Raw genomic sequence first — 19,718 nt, 5'->3', positions numbered from 1 at the left:
CAGCTGATCCATAACCCCTTGTGACCAGGTCTGAGTTGTCTGCACGGGCTTCGTGCCAATGTGATGGAAGAGACAGGGCTATGGATGCTTTTCCAGAGTCAAGGAGTAGCTTTTATTTGCAGTTTRTGGTAGGATGGAAGAAATGTGCATTTGGTCTGAAATGTCCCAGGCAGCCTGGGCAYAGAGAGGCTGCTGGGGGCTGTCCTGTGTGCCCCAGCTGAGGCAGCTGCCCAGCCCTATTCTTTAGGCTCCCGGAKCCCTGTGTTATCCAGCTCCTTCTGGAGAGCATCGATGAAGCAAATCACCTTTCCAATACAGGCGCGGTTTCTGTCGCTCTCGGTTTGGAAAGCCTGGACAGATTGAAACCAAACAGTGAAATCTGCAGGCGTGTCAAGGTCCCTGGGGCACCAAGGGCTCCAGCAAAGGTGCGAGAGCATCTCTCCTCACAGTGTCTGTGCCACTTGGGCCAGACCTGTCTGTGCCCCATCCCCCTGAGTGTGAGGGTCTCTTACCTTCTCTGTCACTGATATCTGCCACTGGTAGGTGTTGCAGAGCATGTCACACTCTCGCTTACCAATCTTCCGCAGGCGGACATCGTGGGACATGTTCATGCCGTTGACAAGGGTGTCTTTCTCATCGAGGAGCTGGGAGGTAACATGACCAGATGAGAGGAGGGGGTGGGCACACAAGGAATGAGCAGCACAGCAGTGCTCAGAGGGAGAAATCAGCCTTCTGCCTCAACCTGGCAATTCCCTACTCATCAGGATGGATCTGGTGCTTTACCCTTGGCCCCGCTATGGCGTAATGGGGTATTATCCCTAGTACAGATAGGGAAACTGAGGCAGCACCCTCGACCTCACATGCTGGAGCAGGGCAGGGCAGTTCTGTGCAGGCAGGGCTGCTGTGCAGCTGGTGTTGAAGCAAGGCTGTATATGCTCTAGCACGCCTGGAAATGGAAAATCACACTTGGAAGGGATTCCTGCGCTGTTGGCACTGGCTGTTAATCTTCATTTTTGGAGAGTCCCAGCTTCTAATGGAAGCAGTGACTTCCCTCATGGCTCTAAATAGAGGGTGGCTTTGCTAACCCATAATGACTCTCCTTCTGCAGCCAAGTGCAGCTGTTGGACAAATGAATTCCCTTCTCCATGGGAATGGATGGCAGYGAAGCAAAATGGGTGCGTGGCAGCGGTGCGGAACCGCCACCATCTGCACAGACCATAAAGCAGGAGCTCCCCCCGGGGCTCAGGGGTCTGCTTTGTGTCTGTCAGTTCTTGATTACCTGGAGTGACAGGGGGCTGGGATAATCTGGACAGAGCAAAACCACAGCTAATGCAAATTCAAGTAATTTAGCCACTAAATGAAGGAATAATGGAGGCAAAAAGGGCAGCAGCGTTGCTGAGTGGAGCACTGCAGCAATTTTGGGGCTTTTGGAAAGGCTCCTGGGATCTCTACTGGCACAGCAAGACCAARGGCTCAGTGGAAGGCTCCCTTTAAAGTGCCACATCCTGCCTCCAGATCAGMTCATGGGCTCAGGAGCTCCAGGAAGGGATTTTTAAATCACTGAAGCAAACAGAGCCCTGGTGCAAGAAATTTAGAGCGGTGTTGGAATTCTGCTGAGGGAGCAGGGGGAATCTGAACAAAACCAGCTGTGAGTGAATGCAGCAAAGATGCTGCCTGAGTGCCTGGAAATCAGCCAGAGCAGTGAGTTGTACTGGAGGCAGGATGGAGACTTCCTCAGCACCTCTCCTGGGCTGCTGCCACCAGCTCTGGCAGTGCCCAGGGAAACCTGCAGTGCAGTTCTCCCCTGTCCTAGTCAGTGGAGATGTCCAGAGACACCACAGTTTAGCCAAGTGGCTGGACCCTGYAGGAGGGAGGTTAAGCTGTGGTTCAGGTAAGGCTCTGGCAGCACTGAGCCTCCTGGAAATGCTGTCCCTTCAGACAAGAGGCTGTGGCCTCATTTTCTTGCTGACTCCCCCACAGAGATGAATTGTTTTGGTGCCCTTACCTTTATCATATCATCTGGCAAATCCTCTATGAGCCTAGCCTTGTCTGCTTTCTCCAGGGTGGTGATGGTGATCTCCATCAGCTTTTCATGGTGTTGGTTTTCCAGGTCCCGGCAYTGGTTCATCGTAAAGAGTGTGGTTAAGGAAAAATCTGACCACACCACTCATCTGTGGAGATTAAATGACCTCCTGTGACTGGGACTGAGTGTCTGCACAGTGGGATTCTGCAGAATCTACTTTCAGCACARTAGAATTTAGATATTTCTGTGCTCTCCAGAGTCTCCACATGAAGAAGCTGGGTACCTTAAATGACCACTCCTCAAAGCTGGGATTTTCTGTTGATTAAAATTGAAAAAACAAAGGTTTTTAATTGGTGGCTCATTTTTGGATTTATAGGTGAGGTGTAGGTACATGACTGGGAGGTCCAGGCCAACATACTGTGAAAAGGATATATCCCTTTAATGTTTTCCATGAATGTTGATGCCATGACATCAATGCTTCTTTTGAAATTCTGTAGTAGGTCCTTAACAGAGGGGAAAAAGAGGAAATATCACAATGAAAACTTGCATAAACATAACAGGGAGTCAGGGAGTCTAGGAGGAATCTACAATTTATTGTAATTTGGACTCACTGCTGTTATTAGCACAGTCAGAAACTGAGCTGCCTCGAGCATTTAAAGTGTTTTCAAAGTGCTGCAAGATTTTTTTCCCTTCTTCAGGGACAGAAGATCAGAATCAGTTTATTGTAGGGAAGTTGACTGAATACCACCTTTACCCAGTACCTGGAGTAAGCCAGGTGATCCATTGTTACCCTCACCTAAGCAATGCCTGTTTGAAGAGGGCTGTATTCCCATACCCTGCCGTGCTGAGCCTCCTTGGCTGTATCAAGAGCCTATTGTCAGAAGCAYAAGCCCTGCCTGGGCTTTACTGCAGCTTTTGGTTTAGTCCTCAGAAATTAAAATTGCTTCTGCTGATTTCCTCTCTCAGAAATGACTGATGGAGGGTCTATGAAGTGTTGCACTTAAATGTTTTGGTGCCCAAATCCTGCAAATCCAGCAGGGCACACAGGGGGAAATGTTTCTGCTCATCCCATCAGTGACTGCAGATATGTGAGGGCCCACTCAGAAAACACTAAAAAGGCACAATCTTGATGCAGTCAGGATCTATTTTGTGCTGCTACTTTCTGCCATCCATGCTCACAAAACTAAACTGCTGCACACAGGCCACGGCTCCTGCTGGCTCATTTTAAACAGATTATTTTGGCTTTTTTCCTTTGATGAAGATGCACATCAGCAGCCCGCCCTAGTTTTTGAGGAAAAGTCTGGGGAGGAAAAGGCWGCTATTATGCAAGCAAATGCAGTAAGCCGAGCAGCAATGTGTGTAATCTTATAGGCAAAGATCAGCTTCAAAGAATGACACCTCTAGAATCCCAAATGCTATGCAGTGACTTGTGCAGACCTATAAAATGAGTGCACAACCTCCCTTTCTCCAAAGTGTGGGAAATCAACTTGCATAGATGTGAAGGCCATTCTGTGTTCTGCTCTGAGAAATAGAAATCTGTTGTAAGGTATTGATGTGCAGGGCCTGATCTCACTCACCCACATCAACTTGGAGCAGAGAAAGAATAAGATGGAGACAAAACATTTTCCTGAGTGGAAGCCCTGTGCCCCACTTTTTGTCAGTGAGCTGCTGCACAGGGGTGCAGCGACAGAAAAGTGATCCCACCACGTTCTGYGTGTTCTGTGTGGCTGTGTGGTATCCCAGGTGCTGTGTCTTGGCTCTCACCTCCAGGTCGTTGGATATCAGCACTTCCAAGGTCATGAGTGCATCCCACAGCTGAAGGATGTCCTCCTTGCCCTGGGCTCGTTTAGACGCAGCGATATCACGACTCCTGGCGTGATGAATCTCATCCAGCCTCTAAACAGAGAGATACATATATTACTTATGGTTTGTGTTCAGCACTCCATTGCAATTTAATTAACTCGTTACATATGTGAGAAGAGTTCCTGCTGCTGATTAGCTGAAATGAAATGTGATGATTCAGGGAAGTCTCAAGATTTACATACTGGGTAGTCAACAGTGCTGAGGTTTGCTGCTGCAGGGGGATTGGGAAAACTCTTCCTCATCCTTCATGCAGCAGAAGACGTTGCCCCTTCTATGCTTCCAACTTTGGTTCTCCTTCATTTCGAGCAAAAAAAAAAGAATATAATATTTTATTCTTGACATTGCTGGCTATGAAGAAGAAATTAACAATTGCTTCAGAGAAAGAAACRCAGGCCTAAATCCTGATCAACTTCTTGCCAAGGAGAATCTTGACTGACTTCCAGTAGGGTCAGGATTTAGCATTCTGGATATAGAATACCTATCATTGCCTGCCTTCCTCTTACAGCAAGGATTTATTGCCCTTCAGAATTATGTATTGGCGTCACTTTTGTATCAGGMAAGATTTATGTTTTCTTGGATAAAAAGAAAAAAAATCCTCTTGTGCTGAAGGTGTTGTTTTCGAGTCTGTTTAAAATGAGTTAACAATCAATTGTTAAAAAAGGAGAAAAAATATATGTTTTATTATGTCTAATTTACTTCTTCTGAGAAGGAAAGGAAGAGGCTGAAGTAAAGAATTCTGTTGAAAACTCCTGCCAAGGCTTGTGTCTGGAAATGGGGTGGATTACCCAAATTTTGCAGTGGTAAAAGGGGGAAGGAGAGCAAGGTGTCATCTTCTCTAATGTAAACAAGTTAGGAGGCTCAAAAGGCTCCAGAGCCATTCAAGCTGCACCTCTGGGAGCAATAACTTCAAAGTTCAAGGCCTTTAATCCTCCATAACCAACTTCAGAGAGCACAGTGATTTTACAGGTTTACCCAAGTTTACATGAAAGGATTACAGGCAGACAAACAGCCTTAAGAACAGCTCACAGACTGCAGTCTGCTGGGGCCCCTGTGCCTTTTGAACTCCTCCAGCAATTTTAAATTATGGGGAAATGCTGTTAAAACACTGTGTTCAGTTTTGATACCAACTCCTCTAATATTTATACAAAAACCAGCATGCTGACCGCTGCATCCTGTTTAGAGAATACTAGAACCCCAGAAGAGTTTGGGTTGAAAAAGACCTTAAAGATTATTCCATTCCACCCCCTACCATGAGCAGGGATACCTTCCACTAGATCAGGTTGCTCCAAGCCCCATCCAGCCTGGCCTTGGACACTTCCAGGGATGGGGCAACCACGGCTTCTCTGGGCAGCCTGTGCCAGGGCCTCTCCACCCTCACAGGGAACAATTTCTTCCTAATATTGAATGAAATTTCTTCCTAATATTGAATCGAATTTCTTCCTAATATCCCATCTAAGCCCTCCTTCATCTTAAGGCTATTCCCCCTTGTTGTCACTCCATACCCTTGCAGCCTAATCCATAGCTGAGCCTGTAGGTCAGAGAGAAGTGATAGGGCAAAATCTGGCCACAGCCATGTTCCTTTGAGTTTTGTTGTTGTTGTTTCTTTGTTTTTGTAGGTTTCAGAGGGTTTGTTTTGCTGTTTTAGGGGCTTTTTTATGGATGATACAGTGAGAATTCAAATGAAAGGTGACTGAATCTTCAYGTCAAACTTTTGGTTGGAATGAGATGACCTTTAAGGACYCTTCCAACCCAAACCAYTCTGYGATTCYGTGACTCTGGTCGTGCTGCCAGCTCGTGTCCCAGCCAGAACTGCTGGATTCAGTTTTCCAGCATGAATCAGCAAGGTTCGAGGCCCCAGGAGCAGARTGACTCAGCAGCTGTCAGCCTGTGACAGGCACTGAAATAAAAAAGTGACCTGGTTTCCAGCAGGAGCCAGCGCTCGTGACTCTGCTGGTGTCAGTTGTCAGGGACTTGCTCTTTCAGCTGACAGTGTTACCAGGCTTTAGCCCTCCCTTATTTTTTTCTGTGGAAACAAAATCATGATCCATCTATTATACATGGTTAGAAAGGGATCTCGCTAGAAGCTACTCCCTGAGCAGCTGCAATGGGTGGCTGTAGTTGAGCAGAATGAAAGGAGAAGGTTTCTGCTCTAAAAGACTGGAAATACATTAAAATAACTTTATCTAATTTTTTTTTGCTTATAGTTCTTTGAGCTGTTGTTGACAAAATGAACTGAAGCAGAAAATTGCTTCAAAATAAACGGAATACCCTGCAATTTCTTTCCTTTTCTTCCCGATTTTTCAATGAAGGAAGAGCTATTGGAGGCTTCAAAAAGAAGAGGAGTAGCAGTAAATATCTCTCTCTCTTGATTTTATAAATTAACTTCTGTAGATACTATAAGTTAAATTTACAAAAAAACCATTTAAACTGAAAGAGGGGTTGAGTATTTCCATATTCTTAAATATTGGTAGCTTTTCTGGATTGGAGTAACTTGCCCAAAAGGTGAAATTTCAATTCCCAAATTCTTTTTCTACATAAAGTATTAAAAAACTTGTAACATTATGTTAGTAACATTATATATAACATAACATAACATAAAACATAACATAACATAACATAACATAGAACATATATAACAAAACAAATTTTCTTCATATAAATTGGTGTTGTAAGAAACATAAGAAACATAAGAAAATATCAGTGACTGATCACTGGAAGAGGTTTCCCAGAGAGGCTGTGGAGTCTCCATCCTTGGACATATTCATAGTCCTGGGCAGCCTGCTGTACGTGGTCCTACTTGACCAGGACCAGACAACTTCCAGAGATCCCTACCACCCTCACTTCCCTCACTTCCACCACTCTGTGATTYTGCCATTAGGGATCAAGTATAGCTTCCCATCACAGCAGAATAATTTTCCTAATTTTAATGGAGTTACCCCATTTTCAGCGCAATTAAAAGCTGGTATATGATGTAGAGAAATCATGTATCAAACAAACAAAAATAGAACATTACCCTTTGGTTCCGAGTCTCAAAGTCTGAGATTATTCTCCTGCTTTCCTGCTGGTTGACTGTCAGAATTTCATGGAATCTTTTGTAGAAATTAGAGACTTCAGCTTCTCGTTTTTCAAGCTGTTCCAGTCCGTAGTTATATAGGTTCCGACAAACTGAGACAAACTCCTCCTTGTATGTGACAGAAGAGTCAAGGTTTTTTACTTGTTCAGTGGAGCAACACATTATGTTCCTTCTACCTCTGCAAATCTGAGAAACAAGAGCTGCAAGTGACTTCTATGTAAAGTCTGTGGTTCTTGCTGGGAGCAGGCTGCCAAATATTCTGTCTGGGGCAGGRCTGGGTCACCCATTCACATTTCATGCATTGGATTTTGCTGCCTTAAGGGTATGGAGAAAGCTGTGGCMACCTGAGGGGGAAAAAGCCTTGAGGAAGAGAAGAAAGTACATTCACTTGCCTGACTCTTCTGACATAGCAGCAGAACAAAGCCTACAACCCTATCTGTCTTCACAAGTGWGAATACAGTGCCTGTGTAGTTAATAAATACAGCTCTGGAGCCCACAGCCAGAGCACAGAATAAACTACTGACTTGGTAGCATCACAAAAATAACGTCAATTTTTCTTCTGCTATTATCTTGGCAATGGAATTGTTTCTGGAGTCTATTGTAGTTAAGCTGTGATGCATTTTTCCCCAAGAGTGTAATGCAATTTTAAGGAAGGTCAAGTTACTGGCCTTGACAATACTCTATTAATCTGAATGAGAAAAGAAAAAAAGAAAAGGAACGCGTCTGCTTTCTGCTCCCCCGTGTAGGAGCAATGATCAGAAAAATGTGCTGGCCTGGAAACTTCACGTTGCCAGTTCTGGCAGGTTGTGAGATACGCGACTTGTATCGTTCTGATTAGTCTGTTCCTATCTCCTACCACTTCAATTTCAACACGATTTTAGCGGCTGTGCTCTTACAATCTAACTGACAGAGATTTATCTTCCAGCTCATTTTAAACTTTAAGTGGATTCCAGACTTAAAGAAAGTACAAAGTCTTGATTCTTGAAGGGTCAGACGAGGAGGCTACAGAAATCGTGTTTGATTCAATGGAAGGAAAAGGAATATGGTAATTACAAGAGTGAGAATTTAAAATGCTAGGATCTCATGACCTGTTGGGGATAGCAATGAGTAGTTTTACAAATGGGATGTTTCAAGCTGGGCTGGCCAGCTTGCCAGTAATATAAACCATTTGTTTGGAGCCCTCATATTTCACAAGATATCAAGCCTTAAAGCTGTCAGTGGTCTCACAGCCTTGCAGCGTAATTTTTGGTACCGTTCCAAAATTGAACACAGACTGTCTCAGATCTTAGATCAATGTAGCTTTCAGCTCTGGACAAAAGCAACAGATGAAGAGTCCCTGTGGATGCACTTCCTTCTYAACTCAAGGCATTACCTTTTAGCTGTAGGTATTCCAAACCCAGGAAGGATATGACTCCAGCAGCTCTTCCACTCCAGGGAGGGGAGCCAGTTTGGCAATTTCTGTATCCTCCTCATACAGACTGTCAAAYAGGAATGATCCATTCAGGTACTCAACAAAGGCTGTCTTTGAAGAGAAACAGAGCAAAATAAGTAAAATGAAGATGCCAATCTGCTGCCAGTCCTCAGGATGTGTCTTTGCTATAAACACCTGACCAGCAGCAGAGCATTGGTGCAGGCACAGTTATATGAGCACAGCAGAACACCAACTGGAGTGAAACCCAGTGCAGGGGTTTTCTGCTACAACTCTGTATAGCCCAAGGATAGAAAACACTATTAAATATCATACCAGATCATGGAATCATAAAATGGCTTGGGTTGGAAGGGACCTTAAAGATCATCTCATTCCACCCCCCTGCCATGGGCAGGGACACCTCCCATTAGACCAGGTTGCTCCAGGCCCTGTCAGATCTGGCCTGGAATCCTTGGGGCAGCCACAGCTTCTCTGGGCAACCTGTGCCAGTTGCCAGGATAAGACATTATCACATACAAACACTTATTGCAAGGCTATTAAGCCTTTCAAATAAGGAGTTGGTGAACTTTGGGGAGGGACAAAGGGAAGAGTTTGGTGTCCTCCCTGTCACTAAACCACTAAACTTCAGCCACTCTGATCTTCTAGAGGTCTGGAATATGGAGCCAGGACACAAATGAAAGCATCATTTCACCTCATCTTGCCTGTAGTCTGGTCACAGGACTACAGTGATCTCCAAAAGTCCTTAAAAGTTTAATCATAAAACTAATGAAAAGCTTAACTTAGTGTGAAGGAGAAAAAAMCACTTGCTTCACCATGAAAATGTTAACATTTCTCTCAGACCTGTAATTTTCTTAATCTCACGTCAGGCTGATAAGCTCCCTGGGTATGATTTACTATTTAGCTTTGCAGGGTCTCTATCGGTACTTTCATTGTTCAGCCCAAAGAATTATGTTTCCCCATGTCACGTGTATTTCACAGCAGCTCCTGTTTTCTTCCAAAAGATAAGTTTCAGAGATCACTGAGATTAATCTGAGCCTTAGTTTCAGCCGAGTTGATGTTAACCTCTCATTAAATCTTCAAGTAAGTAAAAGACAAGTCAATATGTGTTGTGCTTCTTTCTCCTGAGACAATACACAACCAGCYAAAGAAAACTTACCTGGTGGTACTCCAGCTCTTTCTGCTTTGCTTCTTCTATCTCCTGCAGAGCAAAGACCTGACCCTCCTCTTCTTCCAATGGCTTAGTAAGATCTTGATACTTGAAAGCTGCAGCTTCTCTCTGAGAAAAAGAAATAAAATGTTTGTATTAGATTATGCAGCATTGCTGAACAAGTCTGGGCACAAGAAACTGATCTTTCTAGAATGTGCACCAGAGTGGCATCTGCATCTCCATTTCTTCATGGGCTTTTTATTAAACTGCTTAGGAAATTTGTAATCTAATCCTCATCCCATTTTTTGCTGCCATATTACTCTGTTTCTGCATTCAATGCATTTGAGATAATTCAGTCCCAGGAAGCTTTTCGCTCTCCATTTTCTCATATTTAGAGTTGGGTTTTTTCCCCTTTTAGCAGGAAGCTCTATTTTGATTTCTAGAATTTGAGCTCCAATTTGATCAGTCAGYGAGGTTAATACATTTTCTAGGGAGGAGAAGGCTCTTTGGAGGAGTGGATGGCAAGGTAGTACCAGGGGCAAGAACCTCATTAGCTTGAAACTGAAGCTTGACAAATTTAAGTATGCAATTCACTGATGTCCCTGGTGAGCAAGGACTGCATTTCATGACCTGGAAAGCCCTTCCAGTCCTATGGTAAGAGCAATGTATATTCTAAGTACAGCTCCTGCTCTGTGCCAAGCAAATTTACAATTAATCATGTTCTTTGGTTACTTAAAGAAAACACTCTGAACAAAAACCTCATCTTTGTTCCACTGAGCACTGGGATGATACAGCAGYTCCACAGGTTACTGGTGAGGATGAACTGTCTTGTTCTCAGAAATCAAGGGTGGGAAGTGCATCCAGGCACCTGCTTTCCTGCACAGTCTGTCAGTCTGCTACTGAAACAAATCACTCTGTGAGCAGCAGGACCACCAAGGCTCCTTCCCCCTGGATCCACATCTCAAGACTGATTTCCTCTGAGATTCTCTAAGAAGACTTGTGCTCACAGTGCAGGCTCTCTGTGGCAACATAAACCGGGCCCCTCTCCCACACACAGCTGCTGATTTTCACAAAATCTGTGAAGACATCATGCTTCTGACACCTCTGCCTCTCTGTCAGATTTGACAGAATTTGGCCTACAGGTTCACAGCTGTTACGTGGAAGCAGAATAAACAYTGTGTGTTTCTGTGAGCCTGATTTCTGCAGGGAACCTGCCCCCAGTGCTGGAATATTGCTGGCACACCAACAAAGCAAAGCTCTGTAAGATGCTGTTGCCTGATTTCCCGATCAGGGAATGCAGAAATCTCACCGTGGACTCTCTCACGAGTTTGAAGTCCAAGTACACGAGGCTTGGAAGATGAGCAACAACAAACAGTGTGTAGTCCTCGTGGTTGCAGAAAGGATTCCCGCTGAGGTTCAGTGTCCGTAGGTTTTTGAGTTTCCTTAAATAGATAACCTGTGCCAAAGGGAAAGAACTCTGTACTTCCCAGTGCTGGGGGAATTTAGTGCTTTCATTACAGTTAAGTTGCAATACGTATTCTACTCTGCTGCCAAATTCACGCAACATTCAACTATGAGTTTCTAATGGTTTTGGGAAAGGAAATACTTAAATTCATATTCATCTAGAATATCTAGAAAATAGGGGGAGAGATAAGGCAGATGAAGTGGACAAATCATAGGTTTTAAATTGGTAATATGCCCTCAAAAGAGCCCTAAATAAATCCTTGTCTCCCTCTTTTTCTCGTGTGTAGCCACTTATTCCTTTGCTAGCTTTCATGGGAGCCAATAGGAATTTTGCCATGGCTGAGAGCAGTAACAGAACTGGGCTCCCTTGAGTCAATAATCTAAAAGAGAAATGGCTGCAGTAAGCACTTAGCACCAGGACAGAGGACCAGAATCATAGCTCATACTACTTAGAAATCATCAAGGAGAATTTTATCCCGTAAGGAGGGGCTTGGACGCAGTGGGAAATGTGAGTTTTAGAATATCTGATTCTTCAACAGGGAATATTTGCAAAGCCAGGGAACACTCACATCTTCCAGAATGGTCAGRTTATTCTTCCCTATGGAGAAAATCTGCAGCTCTTGCAATGTATCCATGTTCTCAATTTTAGACACTCTGTTACTGTAGAGACTGAGGTCCTGCAGTTTGACAAGGGTATCCAGGCCCTCAATTACTTCAATATTGTTGAAGGACAGGTCTGGGGAAGAGTTTAGAAATCAAACATTAAATTATTTCTAGCAGAACACCCTGATTAAGCCCTTTTACCCTAGTTTTGGAGGTAGGAGATTATGTACAGATTTTTCTCAGGGGTGGTCAGTGTCCCACAGGAAAATCTTGGCATTAAATCATCCTTCGTCCCTATTTCCTTCTTGCAACTGTCCATGCAACTTTTAAGTGAGAGGAACAGCTGAAGTTATTCCATGCAGAGTCCACATACACAGCCTGAAAGGGACTTCTGCCTTATGGGGAAACACAAAACAAGAGGTGAGGAAATGCCYTAAGAGGGGAATTTCTGTGACAAATCTGATGCTGTCTTGTTTCTGGCAGACTCTGGCCTGCCACACCAGTGCCACAGCCGTGGTCATTCCTACAGGACCAAGATATGGCAGTTCCATGTCAGAGGAGTTATGCAAAGGCTCACTTCAGCTGTTTCTCTCATTGAGATGTCCTCTTCTCTTGCCAGAACATCTCTCCTAACACCTACACTCACCATGACTAAGGGCAGAGTTTGCCCTTGGGCTAGTACTGAGTGAGCCAAGAGTCCAAAAACAGTTTATGAGGTCTCTTGGGTGGCTGAGACACTGCAGCCTTTGGGCAAATAAAACATGTGAGTGTGCTTCAAGACAGTCTGCTTACACTGTGGTGATCTGTTGGTGATTCACAAATGCATCAGTCATCTGTGGAGCAGAACAGCGCAGACAACTGGGCGGAAGAACCCATTAGACATTTCCCAATGTGCTTACCAGCTGAAGCCCTGCATGCTGAGGGCTCAATTACTTAGAATTCCAACTAGTAAAGTGGCTGCAATTCCAAGGTGTGCATCTGTGTAGCTGCAAGGAGTTGCATAAGGCTACAAGGATGGGCACTCCTTGGGACAGCAGTGACACCAAGCCCATAAGGATTTAGGGTTAAAATGGTGGGTTGYAGGCTCTGGAATGCCTGCAGCAGCTTTGAAAACAGAACACATGCTTCTAAATCACAGAGGTGTTTCCATAAATATTCCTGAAAGTCACCCCTAAACACAATACAAACCTTGGAAACAACATTGAAACTTCAGCTTCCTGTTCCTGCCACACCAAACATATTAAACCCAGTTTTTAAACATTTGAAGGATTGTTTTGCAGCTCTGATACTCAGGCATTTTGACATTTGACAGTCAAATAAGGAGACACACAGACAGCTGACAGCCTTCCCTGGGAAAGCTCCTATCAGTCGTGTTTGAGAAGGAAGGTGACATCCTGGTTTATCGCAGATTGCTTTGCACCTGTGAAGGCATCCGACCCCCTCTGCCTGTGTCTCACCAAGCCATACAAGGTGAACCAGACTCTCCAAGCCTTCTATCTTCTCAATGACATTGTTATCCAGCTGAAGTTTAGTCAGATGCTCAAATGGCCACAGATTATCAATCTGCAGGATAGCTAAAGCCACAGGGAAAAAATAAAAAAGAAAGAAAATAAAATTGCTTTTCACGTGTGACAGGTTTGTTTTAGCAGACACACATTGCCTTGCACAAAGAAAACACATCCAGTCTTGCCTCCAAAAGGATTTTCAGCATGTGATGAGTGCCCTGGAGAGCTCAGAGGTGCACTGGCTGSACGAGATTTCAATGAAACAGCCCACTTAACCTCAGTGTCCTGCACCAGCGCACGCTGCTCATCAGCGAGGCCAACAAGGCGCGCAGGGGATGCTGACTACGGCCCTGCACTCCAGTGGCTTTATGAATCCACTGCTAGGAGGCCTTGACCTTCATTTTCCTCTCCAGCTCCAAGCAGGAGGTTTGGGATGAGACTCTGCTTCTCTCTGCATTTGCAGTCTAGCAGTGCCCAGCTCCTGCTTCTGTAAATGACTCTCCTGCTCCCGGGATTCTCATCACAGGAGAGGAAGTTGGAATCTACTATTTCTGTGAAGGCTGCAGTTTAGAACTAATCAATATCTCTGAATTTAGTTTCCTCCAAAAGCAGAATCACAAGGGCAGGCCGTTAGTCACCACAGCAAAGCATCAGGACCAAGGTGACAGRAAATACAGAACAYTCTCGCTCCCATTTCTCTTTTCCCTGCAATCGTTTCCCAGAAGATTTCAGATGCTGTCCTGCTATCCTCATTTAGTGAGGGCACAATAAACCAAGGAATTGCATGCACAAAATATTCACACAGTTCTGTATTTTCTATTAGAAAACAAATAAGTGCAGGATCAAGTCAAGGGACTCTTTTCTARGAAAATCAGCTCATACACACTGGAGCACACAAAGAATAATCAACAGTAKATTTTTGCCTATGAAATTACCCCCCTCCCCCAAATACTCAAATGCTGACCCAAACGTTTCTCCTTTTCATTTTTTGAGTGCAARTTTATGACAGGTTTGACAGTAAGAGGCAAGMTGTGGTAATGCTATGGATGACCAGAGGATGCCATCGGATTGGATTGTAATAACCATAATCTCCCAAACAGCTCTCATATAATCACCAGAGGGGCCCAATAGGACTGTGGCCTGTAGGTGTCACCACAATATAAATGTTAAATGAGAAGAGCAGTGATAATAAGAGTGGGAAGTGAAGCAGCTTTGAAGTTACCCATCAGGGAAAGCATCCGGCTYGCTCTGATGAAGCTGCTTTGTACAGGTATGAGCAAAAGTTTAAGTCCAGACATTAATTTTCACATAATAAATCCAAGCTAATAATGATTACTTAATTGCCAGTTACTCATTTAATGCCTGACACTCACTTTTAAAACCAAGCTGTAGCTCCTTCACAGCCTTAAAATCAATATTTTCCCATTTCATAAGATGTTCCATGTCCTCTGGACACTTCTCTTCAATGGCTTTCTGAAGCATTTCATCATCAATAATGTTTGGCTCAACGTTACTGAGAAATTGACTCATTTTGAGACAGAATCAGCCTTAAAGGACAGAAAAGAAAAATAAATTAAATCACTCCCTGGTTTCTATTTCCAGCAGTCATAGAATCATAGAATCCCAGAATGGTTTGGTTTGGAAGGGACCTTAAAGCCTATGTAGTCCCTGGGCAGGGACACCTTCCACTATCTCAGGTTACTCCAAGTCCCGTCCAACCTGGCCTTGGACACTTGAAGGGATGGAGAATCCTCAGCTTCTCTTGTCAGTCTGTTTCAGCRCTTGACAGCCCTTTTGGTAAAGAAATTCTTAATGGAAATTTAAATATCCCTGATGTTGTCCTGGAGGCGATGAGAGTATTTGTCTTTCTGGAACTGTGCAGGGTTAGTGAAGCAGTGTGAAGGATTTGAATCATCAATCTTTTGCTTGTGTAAGATGTTTATAATTACAGAGTAAGTTCTGATTTATTTTTGCATAAGACAGGAATGATAAATGTCARAGTTTAGAGAGTTCTGTTCTCATCGTGTCATTTCATTAAGAAACCAATCCTCTCTGTGTTTGTGCTCAGTASAGACCGAGGARCAGGAGGCCCTGGAGAAGTTYCTTTCCYTTTTCCTTGTACAATCACAGACYGGTTTGGSTTGGGAGGGMCCTTAAAGCACATCTTRTTCCACCCATGCCATGGGCAGGGACACCTTCCACTATCCCAGGTTGCACCCTGCCTCGTCCAACCGGGCCTTGAACATTTCCAGTGATGAGCACTTGTCCAGCGTCTCTTCAGTTAATGCCGGTTCTAACCAGCCCTGCCCGGTGGGTGSGAAGGGGCCGCCGCCTCCCGCTCCCAAGACCCACCAAGGCCCAGATCCCGGCCCCTCAGGCGTCTCACCCGCGGGTCCGCGGGGCTCTGGGTCGGCTCCGTTCCCTGTTCACCGTTCCCGGTTCCCGGTTCCCGGTTCCCTGTTCACCGTTCCCGGTTCCCGGTTCACCGTTCCCACCCTCAGCGCCCGTCGCTAAGGAAGCCTGGGAGCGTTGCTAAGGCCGGTCACGTGACCCACACAGTGCCCAATGGGCGGGGGGTGGGTGGGAATGCTGTCTACCAATCAAAGCTCGAGAAATCCGTGTCAGCCAATCATCGCCGGGACCGTGCCCTCGGGGCGGARRAGGGCTCGCATGATTGACGTTSCCTTTGCCCAATGATGTTACAGATCGCTTCGACCCTTGCCCAATGGGGAAYGGCAGTCTCTGTGYCCCCGCTGTCCATCAAAGGGAGGGCGGGGAAAGGACCGGGACTACCGCGGGGACCAACTCCTCTCTTGACAGTGATGGACACCCKCTTTARCCAATGGTCGTGCGGCGCGTCCAGCAGCTGTCCAATCGRAYGCAGGGAGGCGGGACACGSCTGTCAGAACGCGCTGTGATTGGTGCGTGCGGCTGTCGGTCAGGGCGCGGTGCGGGAGGGGTGGGCGCCGGGCCGCTGTTTGTTGTCATCCCAAGATGGAGTTTCTGCTGGGGAACCCGTTCAGCACCCCGGTGGGGCAGAGCCTCGGTACGGCGGCCTGGGGAGCGCGGAGGGGTCCGGGGGAGCTCGGGGAGATAGAGGGGGCTCCGGCCAGCGGGGGGGGCTGGAGGCAGCGATGGATTCTGGGGGTCGGTGAGGGGCTCTGGGGGGTCTGAGGGTCTGCGAGGGGGTGTGGGAGCATTGGATGGAGAGTCTGAGAGGGCTCGTGGGGGAAATTGGGGCTCGGTAAGGGGCTCATTGTCTTAGTGGAGATGTTTGGTGGTTGTGGGGATCACTGGGGGTTGATGGAGGATCTGGAGGTGGTGGGGCAGCTCTGGGGGCTGTCGGGGGGCTCTGGAGGTGTGTGAGAGTCTCTGGGGAGCAGAGATTCCAGGGGTGGTGGAGGCTTGGAGGTGCTGGAAGGCTTTTGAGTTTCAGGTGTGCTGGAGGCCTCAGTGAGGGGCCCTGGGGTTAGGTGAGGTTGTGRAGGGTGCAGTGGGCAGGTGAGGGCCAGGGGAGAGGGGGCTTTGGGCAGGTGGTTGTCCATGAGAAGAGAGTGACCTCATGTCGAGATGGATAAAGGAAAGCTTTTGCGTCCCCCAAGTTGAATCCCTTGTTCCAGACCACCCTGTCCCTGATCCATCTTTTCCCAAAGTACTGAAACATCCCTGTGCCTCGGAGTGAGCARGGRRGTGATGTGGTTTAGAGACACAAATRCATGCTCGGTTTTCGGCCTGGAGCCTGAATTGTGGTTTTGGTAAAGCTTTGGTGCCATTAGAAGGTTATTCTGAGCGAGCTTTCACTGGTCAGTCAAGGCCTCCCTGGGCTGCTGTGGCTACTCCCTCACTCCCTTCCACATTTCATGGCTGCTCTTGTTTTGGTCTGCGTTGCCCTGGCTGGGGAAGAGACAGAGAAAGACTGGGCATCACTTGTGCAGAGTTTGGTAGCTCTGAGTTTTCACCTCAGCTGAGTGGGCTCTCAATGCCTCCTGCTTTCCTCTCTTGGGCCCTGAAGAAATTTAAGATCTCTGACATTGCGGTGGGAAGGAACAGGCTGGCTCAGGTTCCTGCAGTGCAGGAGGGCGGGCAGTCCCAAAGCCAAGGTGATGCTCAGTCGAGCATGTCTCCCRCAAGGAAAGGCTGGGAGAAYTGGGATTGTTCAGCCTGGAGCAGAGAAGGCCTTKGGRTGACCTAATTGTGGCCTTCCAGTGCCTGAAGGGAACCTGCAGGAAAGATGAGAGAGACTATTTACAAGGATCTGGAGTGACAGGACAAGGGGGAACGGCGTCAAWCTGACAGAGGGCAGGGTTARATGGGATATTGGGAAGAAATTCTTCCCTGTGAGGGTGGGGAGGCCCTGGCACAGGGTGCCCAGAGAAGCTGTGSCTGCCCCACCCCTGGGAGTTCCAGGCCAGGTTGGAACTTGGAGTAACCTGGGATAGTGGAAGGTGTGCCTGCCCAKGACATGGGCTGGAATGAGATGATCTTTAAGGTCCCTTATAACCCAACCCATTCTGTGATTCTAWAMCRTATAGCTATGCATAGTTGAGCCTATGGCTATACTACATGAATTTATGGAATGATGGAAGTATTCAAAAATWATGGTGGAGAAAATTTTGCAGAGTATCTGCTCATGGCCTCAAACCTCTTTTATAGTCCTTTCCTCCTCCCCACATGCAGGGTCATCCCCTGATCGAGGTAAAAGACCTTTGCATGGGTGAGTCTCATGCTGTGCTTTGAGCATGGCTGGACTCTCTTTGTCAGGCTATATGGAGCATATGTATAACTTGCTGTTTATTCTCAGCCATCTGGGGTGTTTATTTCTTCTGCTGAGGGAGAGAAGTGCTGAGAATCGGAGGAGAATAACGAGAACAGCTCAAGTGGAAGGGGATTTTAGAGTGAATTGGCTTTGTTGTGTTTGGCCATCAGAGCACCCCTGCCAGGACAGCTGCTGCTGGGCCAGGCCTCTGCCGTCAGCCTGGGAAGGRAAGGCAGCAATTCCTCCTCTCTTTATTGGCAGCTTCTTTTAGCATCGGTTGGTGGTTTGAAGGAGCTGAAGAATTGTTGGGGGGCAGGGAGGGAGGAGCAGTGAAATCTGCTTTTTTAGCCTTCTGCCTCTTTAACTGTGGAGTGCAAAGGTTTTCACAGCTCTCCCATCCCTTTGCTCGCTGAACGAGTGGTCGCTGCCAACTTTGAGGCTTTGAACACTGAGCTGCTTCCATCAGATAAGGTTAGGTGTGCAGCTTCCCTTAATGCAAAATTCAGCTGCACTTTCAGAATGGTTTTTTTATTCCCAGGGGGAAGAGATAACTGCAGATTTTTATTTTGGAAGACAAATTTTTCTGCTTCTCCTATCRCTGCCAGTTATCCCTTTCTGAGACAGCAGTAAAACAAAAGCATGCCTTGTTCTCAGACGCTGCTATTTGCCCAGTGCTTCCACAGTTTGTTTTCCCAATGAGCTTGTGGAATATAATTTTCACTTATGTTTCTCTTCATTCTTTGAAAGAAATGGAATAATTTTGTATTTCTGTTTAAACATATTGTGTTGTACACAGTTGTGATGTTTTCAAGCAAGGCCTAACACTCACCATAAGGGAGAAGTGCAGAAAATCCTGTAGGTCCATCGGCACACCAAGAATATGTGTTCTCTGCCAGGAAGTAGCAGAGGTTCATGTGAAGATTTAATTAGGGTTCCACAATATCTGCAGATAAATGCCAGGTCTGAAAGAACAAAGATGTCAGAAAAGGTTTGGGGAGAGCTGAGAGAGGTAATACAAGGGATTTTCTCTTTTCTTCTCTTTATCTGGATAATGTCTGAAGCTAGGCAGGCTTTTTATGTTAACTCTTTTGCTTAATGTGGGAAAGTAATGCCAGGATGAGCTCAGAGGATTTGTAATGGAGATGGATAGAGTCTCCTGCATCTAAAGTGCCAGTTGAAATGGCAGCCAGGTTCCTCATGGCTGAAACCTACCTGATTTTTGGACTGGCATGTATGGTACACTCTATTTAATTCCCAGTGGTGGCATAGCAGAAACAATATAAGSCATCACCATGGTGGCTAATTACAAACCTCACCTAATTTTGCTATAATACTTTGATTGRCCTGTGGACACTCAACTGTCCTTGTGTCTCCAGCAAGGTCCTCCCCTGAGAAGAGTGGGTGATTTTTGTGTGGAAGGCAGGCAGCTGTGCCTAAGAGTTTCCTAAACTTAAAAAAACCACTTTGATTCCACATTGCTTTTTACCTGTAGGTTGCCATGGGGAGCTTACAGCATCATTTTACATATAAACCAAAAACCTCACCCAGGATTTTGTAGCAGAATCCAATACCTCCCAAAGGTTTTGTGAGGTATTTTTCAGAAGGTCATTGTGAAGGCTGGTAAGAGTCTGGAGGGTGGAATTGGGTGCCATGGGTTTCGTCGGCTGCCAAGTACATAGAGGTTGACAAGATCCTTTGTGGCATTGGGTGCTGGCCCAGTTCTTACGACTGAGCTGTTTTTTTTTTTTTTTTCAATCACTACTGTAGATACTATTTTGAAGAATATCCTGACCAGAGAAGAGCAGGAGAGCAGGAAGATGTGTAGTAAAGCATTTGTAGTAAAGCAGTAAAGATG

The 19,718-nt window shown here is 45.9% G+C and overlaps 2 protein-coding genes across 3 annotated transcripts in view; one reads left to right on the top strand and one right to left on the bottom strand.

The window, feature by feature from the left end:
• Positions 1 to 111: 111 nt before the first annotated feature.
• Positions 112 to 14,643, bottom strand: DRC3 (dynein regulatory complex subunit 3). The gene is made up of 12 exons (XM_057381284.1): positions 14,481 to 14,643; positions 13,060 to 13,176; positions 11,569 to 11,735; positions 10,845 to 10,991; positions 9,545 to 9,664; positions 8,369 to 8,481; positions 6,900 to 7,074; positions 3,788 to 3,919; positions 2,456 to 2,526; positions 2,006 to 2,129; positions 513 to 644; positions 112 to 350 (listed from the first exon to the last, which is right to left on the bottom strand). Exons 1-12 carry the CDS (start codon positions 14,635 to 14,637, stop codon positions 237 to 239), a joined length of 1,569 nt encoding a protein of 522 aa, XP_057237267.1. The 5' UTR covers positions 14,638 to 14,643; the 3' UTR covers positions 112 to 236.
• A 1,420-nt stretch (positions 14,644 to 16,063) lies between these two features.
• TOM1L2 (target of myb1 like 2 membrane trafficking protein) overlaps positions 16,064 to 19,718 on the top strand; it is a 54,791-nt gene continuing 51,136 nt past the window's right edge. For both annotated transcript variants that reach the window (XM_057381320.1, XM_057381319.1), the window contains exon 1: positions 16,064 to 16,153. In XM_057381320.1, coding sequence (XP_057237303.1) covers positions 16,102 to 16,153 — 52 coding nt within the window. In that variant the 5' untranslated portion in view covers positions 16,064 to 16,101. The remainder of the gene's footprint in view (positions 16,154 to 19,718) is intronic.

The sequence above is a fragment of the Malurus melanocephalus genome, unplaced genomic scaffold (genome assembly GCF_030028575.1).
Source record: "Malurus melanocephalus ecotype Western Australia unplaced genomic scaffold, MMel_1.1 scaffold_504, whole genome shotgun sequence".
Lineage (NCBI taxonomy): Eukaryota > Metazoa > Chordata > Aves > Passeriformes > Maluridae > Malurus > Malurus melanocephalus.
This window is presented reverse-complemented; position numbering and strand designations above follow the sequence as displayed.